The sequence below is a fragment of the Cricetulus griseus genome, chromosome 5, assembly GCF_003668045.3.
Source record: "Cricetulus griseus strain 17A/GY chromosome 5, alternate assembly CriGri-PICRH-1.0, whole genome shotgun sequence".
NCBI classification, from domain to species: Eukaryota; Metazoa; Chordata; class Mammalia; order Rodentia; family Cricetidae; genus Cricetulus; species Cricetulus griseus.
In genome coordinates this window covers 116,247,138-116,266,330 of record NC_048598.1, presented here as the reverse complement: position 1 = coordinate 116,266,330, position 19,193 = coordinate 116,247,138, and the positions used below count along the sequence as shown (strand labels likewise).

Below are 19,193 nucleotides of genomic sequence, written 5' to 3'. Positions count from 1 at the left end.
CACAGGTGTGATCTGTATTTCTTGTTTAATGATGCTTTACAGTTTAGGTGACAGTCTGTGAAAGTAGCTTTTGTTTTTGTTAGGTTGTAGGGACCAGGTTTATTTGACGGGTGTATATGTGTGTGTGTGTGGTGGGCTAGACTGGATATGTGTATGTGATGGGCTAGGGTTTTGTTTTTTGTTTTTTTGTTTTTTTCTTTTTTGAGACAGGGTCTCTGGGAAGTTCTAGCTGTAGAAACTCATTCTGTAGACCAGACTGGCCTCAGACTCACAGAGATCTGCCTGCCACTGCCCCGCCTCCCCCGGCCCCGACTGCTGAATTAAAGGCATGTGTCACTATGCATGGATTTTTGTTTGTTTTTGTATCCTTTAAAAAACATTTTTATTAATTATTTAATTAGTTCTTTGAGCATTTCATAGATGTTTTGATCATATTCTTCCCCCGGTTCTTCTAGACTCATCCCCCTTCCTTTCTCACTTAACTCTTTTTTCTTTTAATCTAGCAAAGGACATTTTTCTGTTGACCCTTCCTCTTCCAGAGCAAAGAATTGCCAAGAACTCAGCTAGGGGCGGGCGGGGGTAGGGATGGGTGGGGTGGGGGAATCTGTGTGTCCACTTACTCTCTTTTGATGGGATTTGGTCTGGCTTGGGCTTGCACAGGACTTGTGTGTGATGTCATGACCACTGTGTGCCTGCCTTGCTGTGTCCAGAAGATACTGTTTCTTTGTAGCCACCCACGGCCTCTGGCTCTTAAACTCTTTTAGGTCCCTCTTCCTTTGGAGGACCAGGTGTGGTACGTTGGTTCCACTTAGGGCCGGCATTGTCAATCTCTTATTCTTTATACACTGACCAGTCATGGGTCTCTGTGTCAATCATCATCTCTGATGAGGGCTGAGAGATGCCTTACTCTACAATGGTAGGTTACTAGGAGTTGGGTTGATACTATTTACATTTAGTGGAATAAGAGTAGTAGGTTCTCTCCTACAGTCTGAGCTGTCTCACCATGGTGTGTGGCCTGATAATGGTGCCAAGTGTGGGTTCCATGCTGTGTAGCGGGCCCTAAGTCCAGTCAGCAAGCGGTTTGTTACTCTCATGACCTTTGCACTCCTTTTGCCCCAGCATGCATGTCTTCCAGACAGACTTTTTTTTTTTTTTTTTTTTTTTTTGGTTTTTTGAGACAGGGTTTCTCTGTGTAGCTTTGGAGCCTATCCTGGCACTCGCTCTGGAGACCAGGCTGGCCTCAAACTCACAGAGATCCACCTGCCTCTGCCTCCCGAGTGCTGGGATTAAAGGCATGCACCACCAACGCCCGTTGCCAGACAGACTGTTATTGATTACTCTTCTCTTGTAGTGTGCAGAGCACCTTCCAGCACAATGAAAGCTAGCCAGTAGGGGAAAAATTTTCAGGTTAGTTCTAGCTTGTTTTCTCCACCTTCTGTGACTCGGTATCTTCCGCAAGAGGGTCTTGCTGACATGTTTTGAGGGCAAGCAATAGCAGGGGTCTATGGGAACTCACTAGCCAACAACTCCAAGAGAAGTAACCTATTCCTAACCTATTCTGTTAGTCTCTGGTGCCTAGTAGGGGCCCTGCTGCCCTTATAGGGTAATTCCATCTTGACTCTTTTTATGTATGTGTATAGATATATTTAAGGAAGTTTCTGTGGTAAGGGGTTTCCATATGACCTTTTTTGAAAAGTCTTTAGAGTTATTTATCCCTCCCAGTTTCCCTCTTCTACCTGTCCTCCTCTTCCCCACCATAATTTATTCCTTCCTGTTCCATAATTCCCTTTAAACCCTTTATATCAGCATAGTCTATCTCCCATCTCTTGAAAGCCCCTCTCATGGTCTGTTAGTAATTTCCTAACCTGTGGGTATTCCAATGGAACACAAATATCTAAAGATTCAAAGCTAATATCTACAAATGAGAGAAAACATGTGACCTCTGCCTTACTGGGCCTGGGTCACCTCACTCAGGATGACTGTTTCCAGTTCTTCTCAGTTGCCAATGGCCTCTATGATTTCATCTGTCTTAGTAGCTGAGTGATATTTCATTGTGTAGATATACCACATTTGCATTACCCGTTCATCTGGGCATCTAGGCTGTTTCTATTTACTGGATATAGTGAACAGAGCAGCAATAAACATGGAGCAAGTGTCTCAGTAGTGGATATAGAGTTCTTTGTGTGTATGCTCAAGCTATACAGCTGAATCGTGCGTAAATTATTTTTAGCTTTTTGAGAAATGTCCACACTGATTTCCATAGTGGCTGCCTTTGCACTCTTACCAGCAGTGAATACAGGTTCCTGCTTTCCCCACATCCATGCAATCATTTGTACTTAAGATTAGCAAGTTACATGACCCCCCCTTGTTTGGTTAGGAATGAATACATCTTTTGTAGCCATCTGAAAAGTATATACTGGATCCAACTGTCAAGGCCACCTAATTTCTTAACCTGGTGACCATTTGGAGCCTGTCACGTGGAGTGTCTGGGCAGTGGCTGCTGTTGAAAGTTTTGGCTTTATCGACGTATGCCCACTGCTCACTAATTGTAGTCTTTCTATGCAGAGACCATGGTGTCCTTCCCCACTGCAAACCATGGTGCAGAGGATACAGGTCCGGGTACCTGACAGATGAAGGCCACATGGTGCTTTTACCACTAATTTACTGGCCGTGAGACTTTGAGATTGTCACTGAACTCTGAGGTTATTAAATCTTTATAGACATATCAAAGATCTGTGCTCTGATGCTGGGGAGATGGCTCAGGCGGCAAACGGCTTGCCTTGCAAGTGTGAGGCTTTGCATTTGATCCCCAGAAACCATGTAAAAAGGGTGAGGTTGGTGGTAAGTGCTTGTAATCCCAGTGAGGATGAGATGAAAGATGAAGATGAGATGAAAGATGAAGATGGGTAGATCCCTGGGGCTCACTGGCTGTCCAGCCTAGTGTGTTGGGCGAACCTCCATGCTGGTAAGACACTCTGTCTTAAACAAAAGCAAGGCACCTGAAGATGTCACCCATGCACATGCATGCACAGAGACACACAGAAACACACAGAGAGACACACAGAGAGACACAGAGCTAGAGTGACAGAGACACAGAGAGACACAGAGACATAGAGAAAGACAGTGACAGAAAGACACAGAGAAAGACGGAGTAACAGACAGATAGAGGGGGAAGGGATACACATATAGAGAGACACTTAGGGTGGGGGAAAGGATAGATCTGGTTTCTAGAAGTAGTATGCAGATTAAAAAAAAAATCTGAGGGGCTGGAGAGATGGCTCAGAGGTTAAGAGCACCGACTGCTTTTCCAGAGGTCCTGAGTTCAATTCCCAGCAACCACATGGTGGCTCACAACCATCTGTTATGAGATCTGGTGCTCTCTTCTGATGTGCAAACATACATGGAAGCAGAATGTTGTATACATAATAAATAAGTAAAATCTTAAAAAAAAAATCTGAGTTTGAGGCCAGCTTGGTCTCAAGTTCCAGGACAGCCAAGGTTAAACCCTCCACCCCCCCCCCAAAGAAATCTGGATGAGTGTTTACTGTAGGACACGTGTGTACTTACACCAGGGTACTGAATGAATGCTTTTGCATTTATTATAGCTGCAGCTGTTTGATGGGTCTGAGTTGTCCACTGTGGCAGTCATTAGCTCCTTAAAAATCACTACATGTAGTGATTCTTTTTTTTTTTTTTTTTTTTTTTTTTTGGTTTTTCGAGACAGGGTTTCTCTTGTGTAGCTTTGGAGCCTATCCTGGCACTCGCTCTGGAGACCAGGCTGGCCTTGAACTCAGAGAGATCTGCCTGCCTCTGCCTCCCAAATGCTGGGATTAAAGGCCTGTGCCTCTAATGTCCGGCGATGTAATGATTCTTTACAAGCAACTTAACAATGCAGTTTCTCAGCCACACTAGCCACATTTCAGGTGCACAGTAGCTACTCTGTAGGCAGTAGACCAGAGCATGTTCTGGGCAGTCTTTTCTATCAGGTCATCCCTCTTGAACGTGTGTGTGTGTGTGTGTGTGTGTGTGTGTGTGTGTGTGTGTGTGTGAGAGAGAGAGAGAGAGAGAGAGAGAGAGAGAGAGAGAGAGAGAGAGAGAGAGAGCGCTCAAGGATGTGTGCTTAAGGACTGGAGTCAAGAGGGTGAAGAGGTAAGGACCTCATGGCTGGGAGATGGTCCCAGGAAGAAAGAAGCAATCCTTTCCTCCATGGATTCTATGCCACCAGTAGGCTCAGCACCTTGTGGTGCCAAGTGGAGTGACTGAAAGTCAGAAACTTTGTATTAAGTCAGGAACTTTCCTGACTGTTAGGATGTGGGACCTGGAACAGAGCAGTGACCCTTGGAGGTCTGAGTGTTACTCTGTCAGTCAGCATTTGTGTTTTTCACTATAACAGAGTATTTTAAATTTTCTGTAAGTGGTAATGCTCCTTGGCTCTGAGCAGGGTGTGTGTGTGTGTGTGTGTGTGTGTGTGTGTGTGTGTGTGTGTGAGAGAGAGAGAGAGAGAGAGAGAGAGAGAGAGAGAGAGAGAATAAGAGAAGCTAGATGACAGTGACCTCAGGGCTTCTTTAGTGGGATTGAGGGTGACATATACAGTAGGCACTGACTCAGTTTCATGGATCCTGTTTTTGTGAGTATATGAGCATCTTTGTCACCATGAGTTTACATTTTTGGTGTCTGGGTGGCTAACCCTGAGGTACACAACTATATTATAGACACACATAGCCTCCGTACCCAAGAGCTGATGTGCAGGTAATAGTTGAGTCAGGGTTGACTGGCCTCTCTGGCCTTGGGTGAACCAAGGATCCCCATATTGCTTAGACAGTGTTTGAAGGTGGCCATCTCTTTATGTCAAGAGATACCCATTTGTCACTGTTTCAAGCCACAGGTGAGGGACAATGAACCCTGTTTCCTTGTGGAGGGGCTGGACAGGATGAAGCCAATGCTTTGTAAGGACTCGAAACTATAGGGCCATGTAGATGAGAATTTAGCTTAAAGAACACAGTGGACAGGTCTGCCAACAATACACACACACACACACACACACACACACACACACACACACACACACGCACACACACACCGCTGCTTCGCCGCGCCGCACAACAACACTGCCAACAATGCACACGACTGCCAAACAATACACACACACACACACACACACACACGACCACGCCACACCACGCACACACACACTGCCAACAATAGCACACACCACACACACACATACACACAACACACACACACACACACACACAACAATGACACACACTGCCAACAATACCACCACACACACCACACACACACACAACACACGCACACACACGCACACACAGCACCTGCCAAACAAATACACACACACACACACACAGTCACATCACATCACACACACACACACACACACACACACACAGCACACACACTGCCAACAATGCACACACTGCCAACAATACACACACACACACACACACACACACACACACACACTGTGGCTTCAATAGCTCTCTTGACCTGAAAAGTTCCTCAATTTTCATCTTAATCATTGCAGATTTAACTTCAGGGCTTAGCACTGTGTATCACCCAGCTCCTAATTACATAAGTAATTTGAACAGGGGAAATTGAATGTAAAGAATTATTAAATAGTGAAAGATGGCTAACTCCTAAAAGAGATCCAATGAGATTCTAATGGCGATAACTGTAAATACACACAGCAGCTACTCCTGGAGATGATGGGACAGAGAACAAGGCTGGGTCCGATGACTTAGCTGGGTTCTTGCCACCTCTTGGGCAGCTTGCTGGTTGGCAGAGGAGCTTGTTAGTGGGTACAACAGCAAGCTAATCTGTAGGAACAGCCTGTTGGGTGCTCAACACATTATGAAGGGTCTTCTTGGTTGGGAAGACCCTGGGTCTTGTATGTAACAGCAGCCTTGGGGAAGCTGGGAGACAGGTGGGTTCCCGTCCCCCTGGCCTCCTGGCCGGCCACCCTAGAGGAAGGGATGAGCTCCAGCTCCACTGACAGATTCTGTCTCGGAAGTTGAAGTGTAGTGTGATTGAGTAGGACACCTGATGCCGGCACTGCGCTTTACCAATGCTCACACACTGAGTTGTTTGCCCCTGCAGCTTTATTTATTTATTTATTTATTTATTTATTTATTTATCTACTTATCTATCTATTTATTTGTTTTTTTGCCCCAGCAGTTTTAAGCTTTATATTGACCACATCATCTCATCAGAACTGCAGCTTAGCCTTGACCAGATGTGGCCTCTACATAACCCAGTCCCATATGTCCTTCCACTGTCTGGCACTGGCCAGCTTTGTCCTGGTTTCAGTTCTTTTTGGTTCTGGGATTGAACCAAACCCTTATGGATGCTAGATAGACATTCTACCGGATGAACTGCACCCCCAGATCCCCATTTTTCCACTTCTCAAGAGACTCTCCCTGCCGCCCAACTCTTAACACCTCTGGGGTCACTCTCCATGTTGGGATTAGTTTCTTTCTGTTTCCTGCTATTATTGGTGCCACTAGGACCCTGTCTGAATCAAGGCTGGAGGATTCCACTGAGGGGGTGGGATTGTAGGACCATAGGTTTCCCTTAGAATGAGTTGTGATGGGCATCAGAGCCATATGCCAGGGTTAGAAATGGATGGGTTCCCGTGAGCCTGAAGACAGCCTGGAGCTGGGACAGGGGTGTTCAGGACTGCAGGGGTGCTTTTTCTTTTCTTAAATTTTTTTTCTTGGTTTTTCAAGACAGGGTTTCTCTGTGTAGCTTGGAGCCTATCCTGGCACTCGCTCTGGAGACCAGGCTGGCCTTGAACTCACAGCGATCCGCCTGCCTCTGCCTCCTGAGTGCTGGGATTAAAGGCGAGTGCCACCAACGCCCGCCTAAATTTTTATTTATTCTATGTGTCTGCGTGTTTGCCTGCATGTGTGGGTGTGTACCACGCTTGCCAAGAACCCGTGGAGGTCAGAAGAAGGCACTGAAACCCTTGGAACTGGACTTACAGATGGTGTGTGATGTGCCATGTGGGTGCTGGGGACCAAATTAATTCCTCTGCAAGAACAGCAAGTGTTCTTAACTGCTAAGCCATCTCTCTAGACCCTGGTGTTCTCTTCTTGCTATCAAAAACAGTGGTTCTCAACCTTCTTAATGCTGCGACACTTTAATACAGTTCCTCATGTGTGGTGACTTCCAACCATAAAATTATTTTTGTTATTACTTTATAACTATAATTTTGCGACTGTTATGAATTGTAATGTAAATATCTGCTTTCTGATGGTCTTGGGCAACTCCTGTGAAAGTTCATTTGATCCCCAAAGGGGTCATGACCCACAGATTGAGAACCATTATCTAAAGGAATAGTGTGCTGTGTGGCTCACTTGGCAATTAATTATACAGGAAGGCATTTCTGTGTGAACTCTTCACATGGTCTTATTGCTAATTACATCATTATTCTTCTTAGCACCTGAGAGTATTCAAGTTCATCTTCAGTGTTCAAAATCCTTTGCTACTTTGTTGGAAGAAGCAGATAACAGGTCCCCATAGCACACTGGGACTCCCTTGTCTCCTAAATTATATGCAAGGCCCATAATTCTTTAGAAGTTGTAGCTCCAGGGCTGGAGAGATGGCTCAGTGGTTAAGAGCACTGACTGCTCTTCCAGAGGACTGGGGTTCAATTCCCAGCACCCACATGGCATCTCACAACTGTTTGTAACTCTGGGATGTGATACCTAATCTCAAGACCCTTAGGTGGGCTGGGCTGATGATTCAGGAGGACCAGCTTGGGTGCATGTAGGGACGAGTCACATCTGAGTGTAAATGACGGTCTCATCACTGACAACCTGCCCAGCTGTCTGCTCCATGTGTGGGAATAAAGCCCTAGATTTGGAGTGTTTTGTAGCCTTTCCTTGGATATACATTTCTATTTTCTAAATATGACAACTGACTTTCTTGTCTTTAAAGGCATCAACTCTGCCTCCCTGAACTACTTTGAGGAATAAAAAATATGATACATATGAGTCGTTATTATTATTTACTATTATTACTGTTATCATCCTGTCAGTGGTAGAGCTGCAAAGAGCTCGAAGTGCTAGATGGTTGAGGAGTAGGTGGCAAAAGTATTAGCTCAGTATACCCTTGAAGGAGTCAGTATGCTTGTCTTGGCTAATAGCTGGGAATACTCACTTGTGGGGACTGAAGCTCCAACCAGTTAAGCTTTGATAGAATGGGAGGAGACTGGAAGCATCAGAGTGTGTGCAGAGGCTGGCCTCAGTGTGAGATTAGAATTGACTGCTCTGGGGACCAGGAAAGTAGAAGATGAAAAGAGAGGTTTGTGTGTGTGTGTGTGTGTGTGTGTGTGTGCGTGCATGTTCATGTGTGGGTGCATGTGTGTGTCTATGTGTGTGCATGCACATGTGTGTGTGCATGGGTGTGCGTATGTGTGTGGGGGCGGGCGTGAGTGTGTGTACGCATGTTTGTGTGTGTGCGCATTCGTATGTTGGTATCTTTGTGTGTCTGTGTGTGTGTATGCGTGTGTCTATGTGTGTGCATGTGTGTGTGCATGCACATGTATGTGTGCACGTGTGTGCGTATGTATGTGTGTGGGGGTGGGCATGAGTGTGTGTACGAATTTTTGTGTGTGTGTGCGCATTTGCATGTTTGTGTCTTTGTGTGTGTGTGTGTGTGCATGTATGTGTGTATGTGTACCTGCCCTTGACACTGGGGAATAAACAGATATGTTTGAGCAGAGAGGCAGAAGAAGGGAATACTGTCCAGGGAACAGTCTGCTCTCACTTCTCTGGCTTGCTTGTCTCTTGCAGGTGCATCTCCGCTCTGCCAGACGTCTTTGTGAGCTCTGCTGTGCCAACCGGGGCACCTTCATCAAGGTTGGCCAGCACCTGGGGGCTCTGGACTACCTGCTGCCAGAGGAGTACACCAGCACGCTGAAGGTGTTGCATAGTCAGGCCCCACAGAGCAGCATGGAAGAGGTCCGACAGGTCATCCGAGAAGACCTAGGCAAGGAGGTACCTTGTTCTGGAGCAGGGAGGGACCAGAACAAAAGTTCCTGCTGCCTGGGCCTAGGGCTCTGGAGGAGCCATCACTGATGTGGAATCAAATGTCTCAGCAAGATTCAGTGCTAAACCAGAAGCTAGAAGGAGCCTCAGTGACCATCAGTAAAAGATATATAGCTGAAATATGGGATGTCCGTATTCAACAGTGTTGGCTGGTAACCTAAGATGGTTTGGATGTTTTGATCTAATACTGTCTGTCAGTTCCTGGGGGTTTACTGCATATCGATGACTGTCGTGTGTTACACTGGCACAGTTAGTCCTCATAGCAAGTGTGAGGGGAGAACTATTACTGACTCCATTTTGTAGCTGAGGGTTGAAGACTAGCACATTGTGCTAGGATGCCATCAGCAAACCATCCAGTTCACTGCATTGGTTTCTCTGGAGTGTTTCTGTTAGACACTTATCCAGCTTGATCTCCAGGGATGGGGAGCTTACTCTCTTAGCTGCCAGTTGCCCAAGGTCCTCCTTCATCTATTGCCAGTGGCCTCTGACTATCACAAGGCTACCTTCTGGACATGGCACTGAAGGCCTTTAATCCTAGCACTCAGGAGGCAGAGGCAGAGGCAGAGGCAGAGGCAGAGGCAGAGGCAGAGAGGCAGAGAGGCAGAGAGGCAGAGAGGCAGAGAGGCAGAGGGATCTCTGTGAGTTCAAGGCCAGCCTGGTCTACATAGTGAGTTCCAGGACAGCCAGAGTTACATAGTGAGACCCTGTCTCAAAAAGAAAAACAAAACAAAACAAAAAAGGTTTCCTTAAAGATACTAGAACTGACCCCAAGTCTCAACTTCTCATGTCCATTCTGCACTCTGGAGTGACAGAGAAAGGAAGAAAAGGCCCCTTTGTCTCACCTTCACTCTCATGATGGTGACCTTCAGGGAGATTTTGTTTTGTTTTGTTTTGTTTTCTAAACTGGTTGCCTGGACCGTCACTGTCTTGTTTTGGACACAGGGAGGGATTGGAGTGCCCATTGAAGGTGGCTGAGCAGCAGGTCAGGCCCAGCCTTAAGACACTATGTGTTATAACTTGAGCACCCCTTCCAAGACTGCTGCTAAATCCTTATTCCTCTCACTTAGTGCTGTGTCTTCTGGATTTTTCTGAGCATGATCTTAAAGTCCAGCTGTCATCTGGTGCCTGTTCTGTAACTGTTGGTGCCTCCCAGTTGTCCTTAAGTTAAAATCCTGGAAATTGGAGAGATGACTCAGTGCTTGAGAGTGCTTGCCAATCTCCTAGAGGACGCATTTGGTACCCAGCACTCACATGGGAAACCCACAACCATCTTTACTTCAGGATCTGATGGTCTCACAGGTACACACACACACACACACACACACACACAGAGCCACACACAGAGACAGACATAGACACACACACACACACAGAGCCACAGACATAGATAAACATACACACACACACACACACACACACACACACACACACAACACACACAGAGCCACACACAGAGACAGACACAGCCACAGACATAGACACACACACACACACACACACACACACACACACACACACATAACACACAGAGACAGACACAGCCACAGACATAGACACACACACACACACACACACACACAGACACACACACACACAGACACACAGACACACACACACACAGACACACACACACACACACACACACACACAGAGCCACACACACACACAGACACACACACAGACACACATAGACACACACACACACACACACACACACACACACACACACACACAGAGAGACAGACACAGCCACAGACATAGACACACACACACACACACACACACACACACACACAGCCACAGCCACAGACACAGACACACACACACACACACACACACACACACACAGAGCCACAGACATAGATAAACACACACACACACACACACACACACACACACACACACACAGGGTCCCCACCACCTACCTGTTTTATGACTGCTTCGGCGCGGCTGGGGCCTTGGTGACTCGAGTTTGGGCTTTGGAGTCTTGAACCCATCTGTAAAAAGGGAAAGACCATAGTGTCCACCTTACAGGGGCACATGAAGATTGTAGAGGACAATGGACAGCAAACAGAGGGTAGTGCTGTGATGTCATGTCCTGTGCTCTGCTCGCCATGTCTCACTGTGAACACCAGTGCCTGTGGCCTCGATCCCTGCTCTGCCTGGAATTTTTTTTTTTTTCTATATTCTCTATCTGCCAAGTGATACTAGGCCAATTGTCCATCTGTCCATTCATCTAGCAAATGTCAGGCAGAGTGCTAGGTGCTGTTTATCCCATATAAACCGCAGCAGCTGTCCTGGGAAGTCTTTGATCTCCCTAGACCATCTGTATCAGGCCCACATAACTTAGCACCCTCCAAGTGTGGTGTGGTTTGTTGGAAATCAGGCCATTCTATTGCAAGTCAGAAAAATCTCCAGGGATGAAGACCATGACAGTCCATTTTCCCTGGACCTGCAGGACCAGAATAGTAAGGTGTTTGGTAGCTTCCGGTGTTTGTCTAGTGGCAAATGAGCTTTCCCAGGTTATGCAAGGCAAGGCTGAGGATAGGGGCAGAGGTTGGATAAAGATCAGTCCTGTTTCACCCCGCACCCCTCTCCCCCCATATGGAGCTTGTAGTTAAGTATCTAGCACCCAGACAAGGGGTTCCTGCATGTCAGTGATGGCCTGGCCCGCAAAGTCTGACTCTGTGGGGCCTGGGTCAGGCACAGATACCTCCAAGACTGCTTGCTCTGAGGAACATTTCCTCCAGAAGGAGACAGAAGGAAAGAAAGGCAGATTTGACTTAGGGCTGGAGTCAGGGAGAAAGCTGGAGGCTAGGAGGATCAGAGCTTGGATAGAGGAACCCCTGGGCAGCACGGACAGGGTTGACGTGGTGCTAGCCTGACTGCCTTTGCTTCTTGCTTCAACTGTTGGCTTCTGGCTTCCAACAGTGTGAGATGCACCCCCCTCCCAAGCTAAAACGAAATAACTCACTGTAATAACAGTGCTGAGAGCATGCTTGCTAGCATGTGGCAGCTCGGCAGGGGTGGATGTGAGGGAGGGGTGGTAGGAGAAGATTAACCCTTGGAAGCATCTGGGTGAGGGGTGGGGCTCCTTCTAGACCAGGCCAGGGCAGAGGGAGGTGGCAAGTCAGAGGTGTGGGCAGTGGTGGTGGGGCCAACCAGCTGGCTGCAGGATGTTTGGGGCTGGAAGAAGTCTCCTGAGTATTCAGGCTGCCTTCTCCAGCCTCCTATAGCTCATCCTAAGCCTACTGGCTGTATGGCTACTGTCCCAGTTTGTCTGTAGTTCTCCTGAGAGAGTGAGGTCCAGGTCATAGTTCTGAGTGGCTGTCCCTCATTGCTGGGGAGCTTAGAAATCTCCAGTACCATAGGCGCCCAGGCAGTCTCCACACCCCCTGGGAAGGTGGCATGTGTTCTCTGGTGACACACTTTTTCGTCTGTGGGTGGAGAGGAGGGGAAAGGGGCTGTGTGGGAGGCAGGGTAGGTGAGTGTGGGGGTGTGAGGGCGGAGGAAATCACTCACTTTGTACTCCTTCCTCCTCCCCCAACCCCTCCCATGACACTGCTTGGGAAAAACTTGCGCTTTAAGGATAGTGTCGAAGAGCTGCACTGATTCCTGCCCCCTCCCGTGGCAGCTGGGCTCCATCCCTCGTTTCCGGGATGTAGTCTTCCGGCATCACCCTTTTTCTAGCTCCCCAGTCCTTGGCTAGGTTTTAAGGTCATCCCAAGTTCAAAGACTGTGTGAGTGTGCCTGCTTCTCAGACCATATATGGCAGGGTCCGGCAGGAGCTGAGGGTGCTTTTCCTTCATGTGTTTCTTCAGGACCCTTCCCAGCCACAGAGTCCTTGAGAATCAATTGTGTACTCAAGCCATTTCCTGTTCCAGGTAGTTAGGACTGGTCTAAGAGGGTATCTCCACTATACGGATGGCACATAAGATATAGGCTACAGCATCCCTGGACTCTAAACTTCATGGTTACATTGGTTCCAGATGACTCCCAGCCCCTTGACATCAGGCCGTCCTATCAGTGTAGGGATAAGGTCATTGAAGGGCTTCATCCTTGCATAGGGACTGACTTAGAATGAGTTCTGGGGGCCACTTGGATAAGTCAAAGGCAGCAGAAAGTAATAAGAGGAGGCCCAAAAGCTGGTTCCTAAAGAGAAAGGGACATTTTCTGCTGTCTCAAAAGTGACCTTGGCCTGGATTGAATCAGCTCGGTTCCTTGACTACCCCTTAGGGCAACAGGTCCAAATGCAGTACCGTCTTTGGCCAGCAGATGGCACCTAAGTTCACAAGTCTGTGGTGTGTGGTGGAGCCCTGGCCCTTTCTTGCTAAGGGGTGCCCTGAGGATAGGTTCAGGCTCTGTTTATTCTTGGGCGTGGTACAAAGAGGCCAGACTGACATCTCTTCACCTTGCAGGGGGCAGGTGCAGGCGTAAGTCACCGTGCTGGTGACTATTTTGTTCTCTGAAGTTCTGGGTTTTAAAGGGTCCTGGACTCATGGCGTTCTACATCTAGTAGAAAGGGCCCGCTGGGAGGACCTTAGGCCATCGGGAACTGTCTTAGTTACTTTTATTACTGCTGTGGTAAATACCCAATAAGAAGCAACGTCAGGAAGGAGGGGTTTATTTTGGCTCTCAGTTTGAGGGCACAGTCCGTCATGAAGGTAAAACAAGGTGGCAAGGCGTCACAGTGCACCCCCCAGTGCTGTTGATTAGCTCCATCTCATCCTCATTCAGTATGGGACCCCAGCCTGCCACACTCGGTCTTCCTACCGTAGTTAACCCAACATAGAGAATTTGTTATAGACTCTGTGATAATTCTAAATACTGTCACATTGGCCGCTAGGATTGGCCATCACAGGGACCCTTGAAGGAAATGGTTAGCCCCTTCCTGTCTCTCTTTGCTTCCTGATGGAGAGGCAAACATTCACATGCTGAGGGGGGGCTGGGCAAAGGAAGGCTGGAGGGACTGATGTGTAGATAGTGGAGAAGCGAAGCCATCGAGGGTCCGGGCCTGATTGTCTCAGCAAGGCAGAGATGTGGTCATCTTTCATAAGTGGGTTTGGGGAAAGTGGGACTTGGGAAGTGATCATGACTGTTGGCCATCTTGGATTACAGACATGCACATGAGTGTCTGCCCACAAGCGCAGGTGAGTCAGGACACATCACATGTTAACAAATGATCCAGGCATGTAAACACAGCATGGACATCCAGACCCCTCCCTCTCAGAGGCTGAGGACCATGAGTTTGAGGCCAGTCTGGGCTATGTAAATGAGACTCTGTTGAAATGAAGGAAAGCAAAAGAGAGCCACCAAGAGAAATGATGGATGGAGGTTTATCGTCATCATGGAATGTAGTTGTGCCAGCTAAGATTTAAAGAGAATGAGGTCACTGGCTGGAATTTAATCTGGAAATGCCTTTGTTGGGGACACTTGTGTGGTTAATGTCCTCAGAAACATGTTGATGTCAGTCTTTTGCGTTTGAACTCCCCTGCCAGGGGGTATAGGATTGGCCTTATTTTTTGGCTTCCCATAGTGGTCAGGGACGAGTTTTCATGAGTGCTGTATGTTGCAGGTGCTTAGTGTTTTTGGTGGAACACATGGCTGGAAGGTCTGTGGAGAATCATAAGAGACCCTGGGGTGCCACTGTGTACCGGATAGATACACCTATTTTTATGTGAGTCCACAGGGGCACATGGAGGGTGATTTATTTGTTTTGTTTTGCTCTGGTTGAGTCATAAGTTCAGAAGAAGAGAGAAGAAACTCCTGCCCCAAAGATGTCAGTTCATTAGTCAACTTGGAGGTAGTAGCCAGAAAGACAGCACCGTGGGGTGCAAGGACCAGCCAGAACAAAGGCAGGAAAGAAGGGGAGGTAGGAGAAGGGATAACCTGGGCAGGGAGCACACAGGACTGCAGCTGGCTTGGGGAAACCCTGGTGAGAAGTAGGACAACATGTCCCCTGCAGGCAACCCTTCCTTCAGGCTATTAGCTCTCTGCCAGGGCTGGGGACATTTTCATTCCTATGTTACCCTGGGTTATCCAGAGAAACTGAGCTGAATATATGCATTTTTATATGTAAAGATACACTGTTTTTTAAAAAATTGCATTGTGTGATTATAGAGGCTAGCAAGTCCAAATTCTGGCAGACTGGCCCTGCCAGAATCTTTGTAAGAGCCAATGCTGTCGTTCAGGTTCAAATGTGAAGGCCATCTGCTGGCAGAATTCCCTCTTGCTTCAGGGATATATCATCTAATTGCATGAGGCCCACTCACATATGGAGGGCAACCTGTTTTACTAATAAATTGGATGGGAAGGTCTGTAATCCCAGTACTGTGGAGGTGGAGACAGGAGGGTTGAGGGTTGGAGGCCAGCCTGGGCTACACAGTGAGACAGTGTCTCAAAACCCAAGGGCCGGGTTTTGGATTTCCAGCATGGCTCAGTGGAGGAGTCCTTTCGTAGTACTTTCAAGGCCCTGGCTTTCACCTCAGCACTGGACAAAAGAAAAAAGAAAGGGAAAAATCTAGAGTAACATTTGCTCTAGTATCTGGGCACAGTGGCCCAGCCAGGATGGTGCCTAGATAAAGCACCTAGGTTCTCCATGTGACCCTTGAGGGGCTGTGTGTCTCTACCGCTGGTCCTGCTTTCACTGGATACCTGATGCTTATATTGAACTTAAGGGCAGGAGCCAAACTCCCTGTTGGTTTATTAGTTGTGTGGCTTTGGGCTTGCTATTTCCGTTTCCTTTTTTGTAGGCTCTACTGAGGGTGGGCTTCCTGTGGGTGGCTGTTTGAACACACCTGCCCATGTGACTGTTATGAACATGTATTTACTGAGCCCCTCCTGTTCAGGCATTGTGTCTGCCACCGGAGTCCTTGCTCTTAGGAGCCCTTGTTTCCCAGTGAGTGCTCCTACTTTGGCAGGGGCCTGATGAGGTCAGCTTGCCTGTTCTCATGGCTCAGCTTGGCTCACTGGCCTGCAGTCATCTATAGGATCACATTGTTGGGCTCAGCTGTCCTTTGACCTGCTCCTCCCTGCCTGAGTGCAACCCTTGTTTTTCCCAGCACCTGTCTCGGCTCCCAGATTGTCTCTAAGAATGCCACCAAGTGAGTGTTCTGGGAAGGGAAACGGAAGGATCAGTGGGGAGTGAGAGTACCCCTCCTCCTGGTTTGTCCTCATCCTGCCTTCCCAGCAGATCTCAATAAAAAAAAAATACATTTATATTAAAAACATAGTGAAGAATAAAAAACATTTTCCCGCAATAATGCCGAACATCAAAAGGAGATTTTTATCAATTATGAGAGAGAGAGATTTTGGCCATAAAATGGTAATTTAATGAGTAGGAGACGGATGGCGGGAAGCATTAATGTCAGCCACAATGGATGGCCTGCCATTAGTCACTGGAGGAGAGGCAAGGCGGTGGCCACACAGCCTGGCTGGTCCTTTTGTCCCCCAATCCTGCTTGGTCCTCCTCAGCCTGCTTCTTTCTCTCTGCCTGCCAGGTCTCCAATCCAGTCTTCTTACTTTTTTTTTTATTTTTTGAGACAGGGTCTCAAAAATGTGTGCCAGGACTGGCCTCAAACTTATACCCGGGGTCAGGTGGCCCTTGTGTCTGTCAAGAGAGCCTCACAGTGAGAAGAGCAGGAGTTGCAGAACCTCTCAGCCCTGAAGCCTGTCCTGCCAGGGCTGCCATAGGGCTCCTGTCTTTTTGTTTACATTTTTTTTTAAATTTTAGATTTACTAATTCTCTTGTGTACCAATCTTTTGCCTATGTACACATATGTGCACCACATGCATGCACCCAGGGTGATCGGAGGTGGGCGTCAGATCCCCTGGGGCTTTGTTATAGATGGTTGAGAGCCATTGTATAGGTGCTGGGACCTGAACCTGGGTCCTCTTTGAGAGTCGTGAGTGCTCTTAACTGCTGAGCCCTCTCCCACATCAGTTCTGTCCTGTTGCGTTCTGTTCTCATTTCCCCCATGCGCTCCCTGGCCTTGTTCTCATTCTTTGAACTTCTGTGTCTGACCACAATGACCAGCGGCATGCTCAGGAGGGGTCCCGAGAGAAGCTTCCTGTGACACTTCTGTGGTTTCCTCAGGTACCCTAGTCAGGACCAGTGCCCTTTTTGGCACCTGTAGTTGGTCATTCTCCAGTACTGACTCTCTCATGGCACCCAACTTGGACTTGGTATACAGTAAGTATTAATAAATGTCATTCAATGGAATTCTAGAATTGGGTTGCTTAGGTTTTCTTGAAGCCTTCACTGACCTCCTCAGGCAGGTTAGATGGACTCTCTTGTGGATCTGAAGCACATGAGATAGACCAAAATCCTGGGTCTTTCTTGCCTTGCAGCCTGGTCATCTCTGCGTTGGCTTATGGTTTTAGCAGGACATACTGTGGTTTCCTCAGGGTACTTCCCAGGCTTGCATATAAAAATGCTTAGCAGTGGCTTGTTAGGTGAATGGAAGAAGATTCTGTTTGACTTGGAATCTTGCTTGAGTTCCAAATGCTGTATGTCATCCTGGGTATGATCTTTCTAGCCTTGGTTTCCTCATCTGTAGCCAGGGGTGATCAAAGAATCTGTGCATTCATATAGCTGTGGTACAGACTGAAAGCTATAAGCTGCTTGAAAATGCTTCAGGACCTTGAGCTGGGCAATGATGTTTTAGGTAAGACCTCAGAAGCACAGACAAGAGCAAAACTAGATCACTAGGATCTTGCCGAATGAAAAACTTCTACACAGAAAACAGTCAACAGATTGAAGTGAACCTGCAGAGCGGGAGAAAATATCTGCAAGCTATTTATCTATTCAATAAAGGAATAAAATCCATGGCTTTATCTGAAACAAAATGAAAAACCCTAAACCAAACTTCAATAGAAAAAAAATTACTTAAAAAAAAAGTTTGCCAGGCATTGGTGGTGCATGCCTTTAATCCCAGCACTTGGGAAGCAGAGGCAGGTCGAGTGAGTTCGAGACCAGCCTGGTCTACAAGAGCTAGTTCCAGGATAGCCTCCAAAAGCCACAGAGAAACCCAGTCTCGAAAAACCAAAAAAAAAAAAAAAAAAAAAGAAAGAAAGAAAGAAAAAAAAGACTTATTAACAAATATGAGTGATGACATATTCCTAGCACATGGGAGTCAGGAGGATCTCTGTGGTTTACAGGCAAGCCTGGTCTGCATAGTGAGTTCTAGGCCAACCAGAGCCATGTAATGGCTGTCTCAAAAACAACAAAAACAAATAACAAGAGATAGGCAGATGATCTCAAAAGACACACACATGTGGCTAGTAAGTATTTGAGAAGAACACTCTGCATTGCTAATCAGTGGTGGTGTGTGTCCAGCAGAAGGCTGAAACAAGAGGATTCCTGTACGTTGGAGTCCAGGACAAACCTTCCAGAGAATTTTGTGGGGAGCTCAGGGGTTGCCTTGTGGGAAGTGGTCCTGTGGCTTCAGGAAGAGGAGGCAACTGATGACCCTGTGCTCTTAAACCAGCTGCCATTGTGGTTAGAGCGTACCTAAGTATTGTGGAGTAATTGGGAGGCGGTGCCACACACCCAGGGCAAGGGGAACACAGAGTTTTTAATTCTCCAACCTCATAGCATTTTTACACATGGCTGACCCCGGGGCTGTTAGTTACTGAGACTGTAGTCAAGATGCTCACATGAAAGGGAGAAGTGGGAAGAGACAAGATCTAGGGGGCAGGTAGGGCCAGTTTACTTAGTTCTCATGGCTGCTCTGTGAGGGGAAACCCATTTTTGCTGAGGGGCAGACAGTTCAGAGAGGTCAAGTCCTGAGCCTGAGGAGAGGCTTGGCTCCTAACTCCAGCATCCTCTGACCTGTGCTTTTCCTGGAGCTTCCTGCTCTGGCAGGGTTCTGCTTTGCTGCGATTTCCATGAAGAAGGTGGGCAGGCAGATGAGGGGCTGCTGCTGCTATTTATTAAATGCTTCCTCTGTCTGAAGTGGACATTGGGTGTTTTCTTTTTTCTTTTTCTTTTTCTTTCTTTCTTTTTTTTTTTTTTTTTTCTTTTTCGCGACAGGGTTTCTCTGTGGCTTTGGAGGCTGTCCTGGAACTAGCTCTTGTAGAACAGGCTGGTCTTGAACTCACAGAGATCCACCTGCCTCTGCC

The 19,193-nt window shown here is 47.4% G+C and overlaps 1 protein-coding gene across 4 annotated transcripts in view; it reads left to right on the top strand.

Moving 5' to 3' along the window:
* Adck1 (aarF domain containing kinase 1) overlaps window positions 1-19,193 on the top strand; it is a 96,366-nt gene that overhangs the window by 29,803 nt on the left and 47,370 nt on the right. For all 4 annotated transcript variants that reach the window (XM_027418633.2, XM_027418630.2, XM_027418631.2 and 1 more), the window contains exon 4: window positions 8,817-9,020. In XM_027418633.2, coding sequence (XP_027274434.1) covers window positions 8,817-9,020 — 204 coding nt within the window. The remainder of the gene's footprint in view (window positions 1-8,816; window positions 9,021-19,193) is intronic.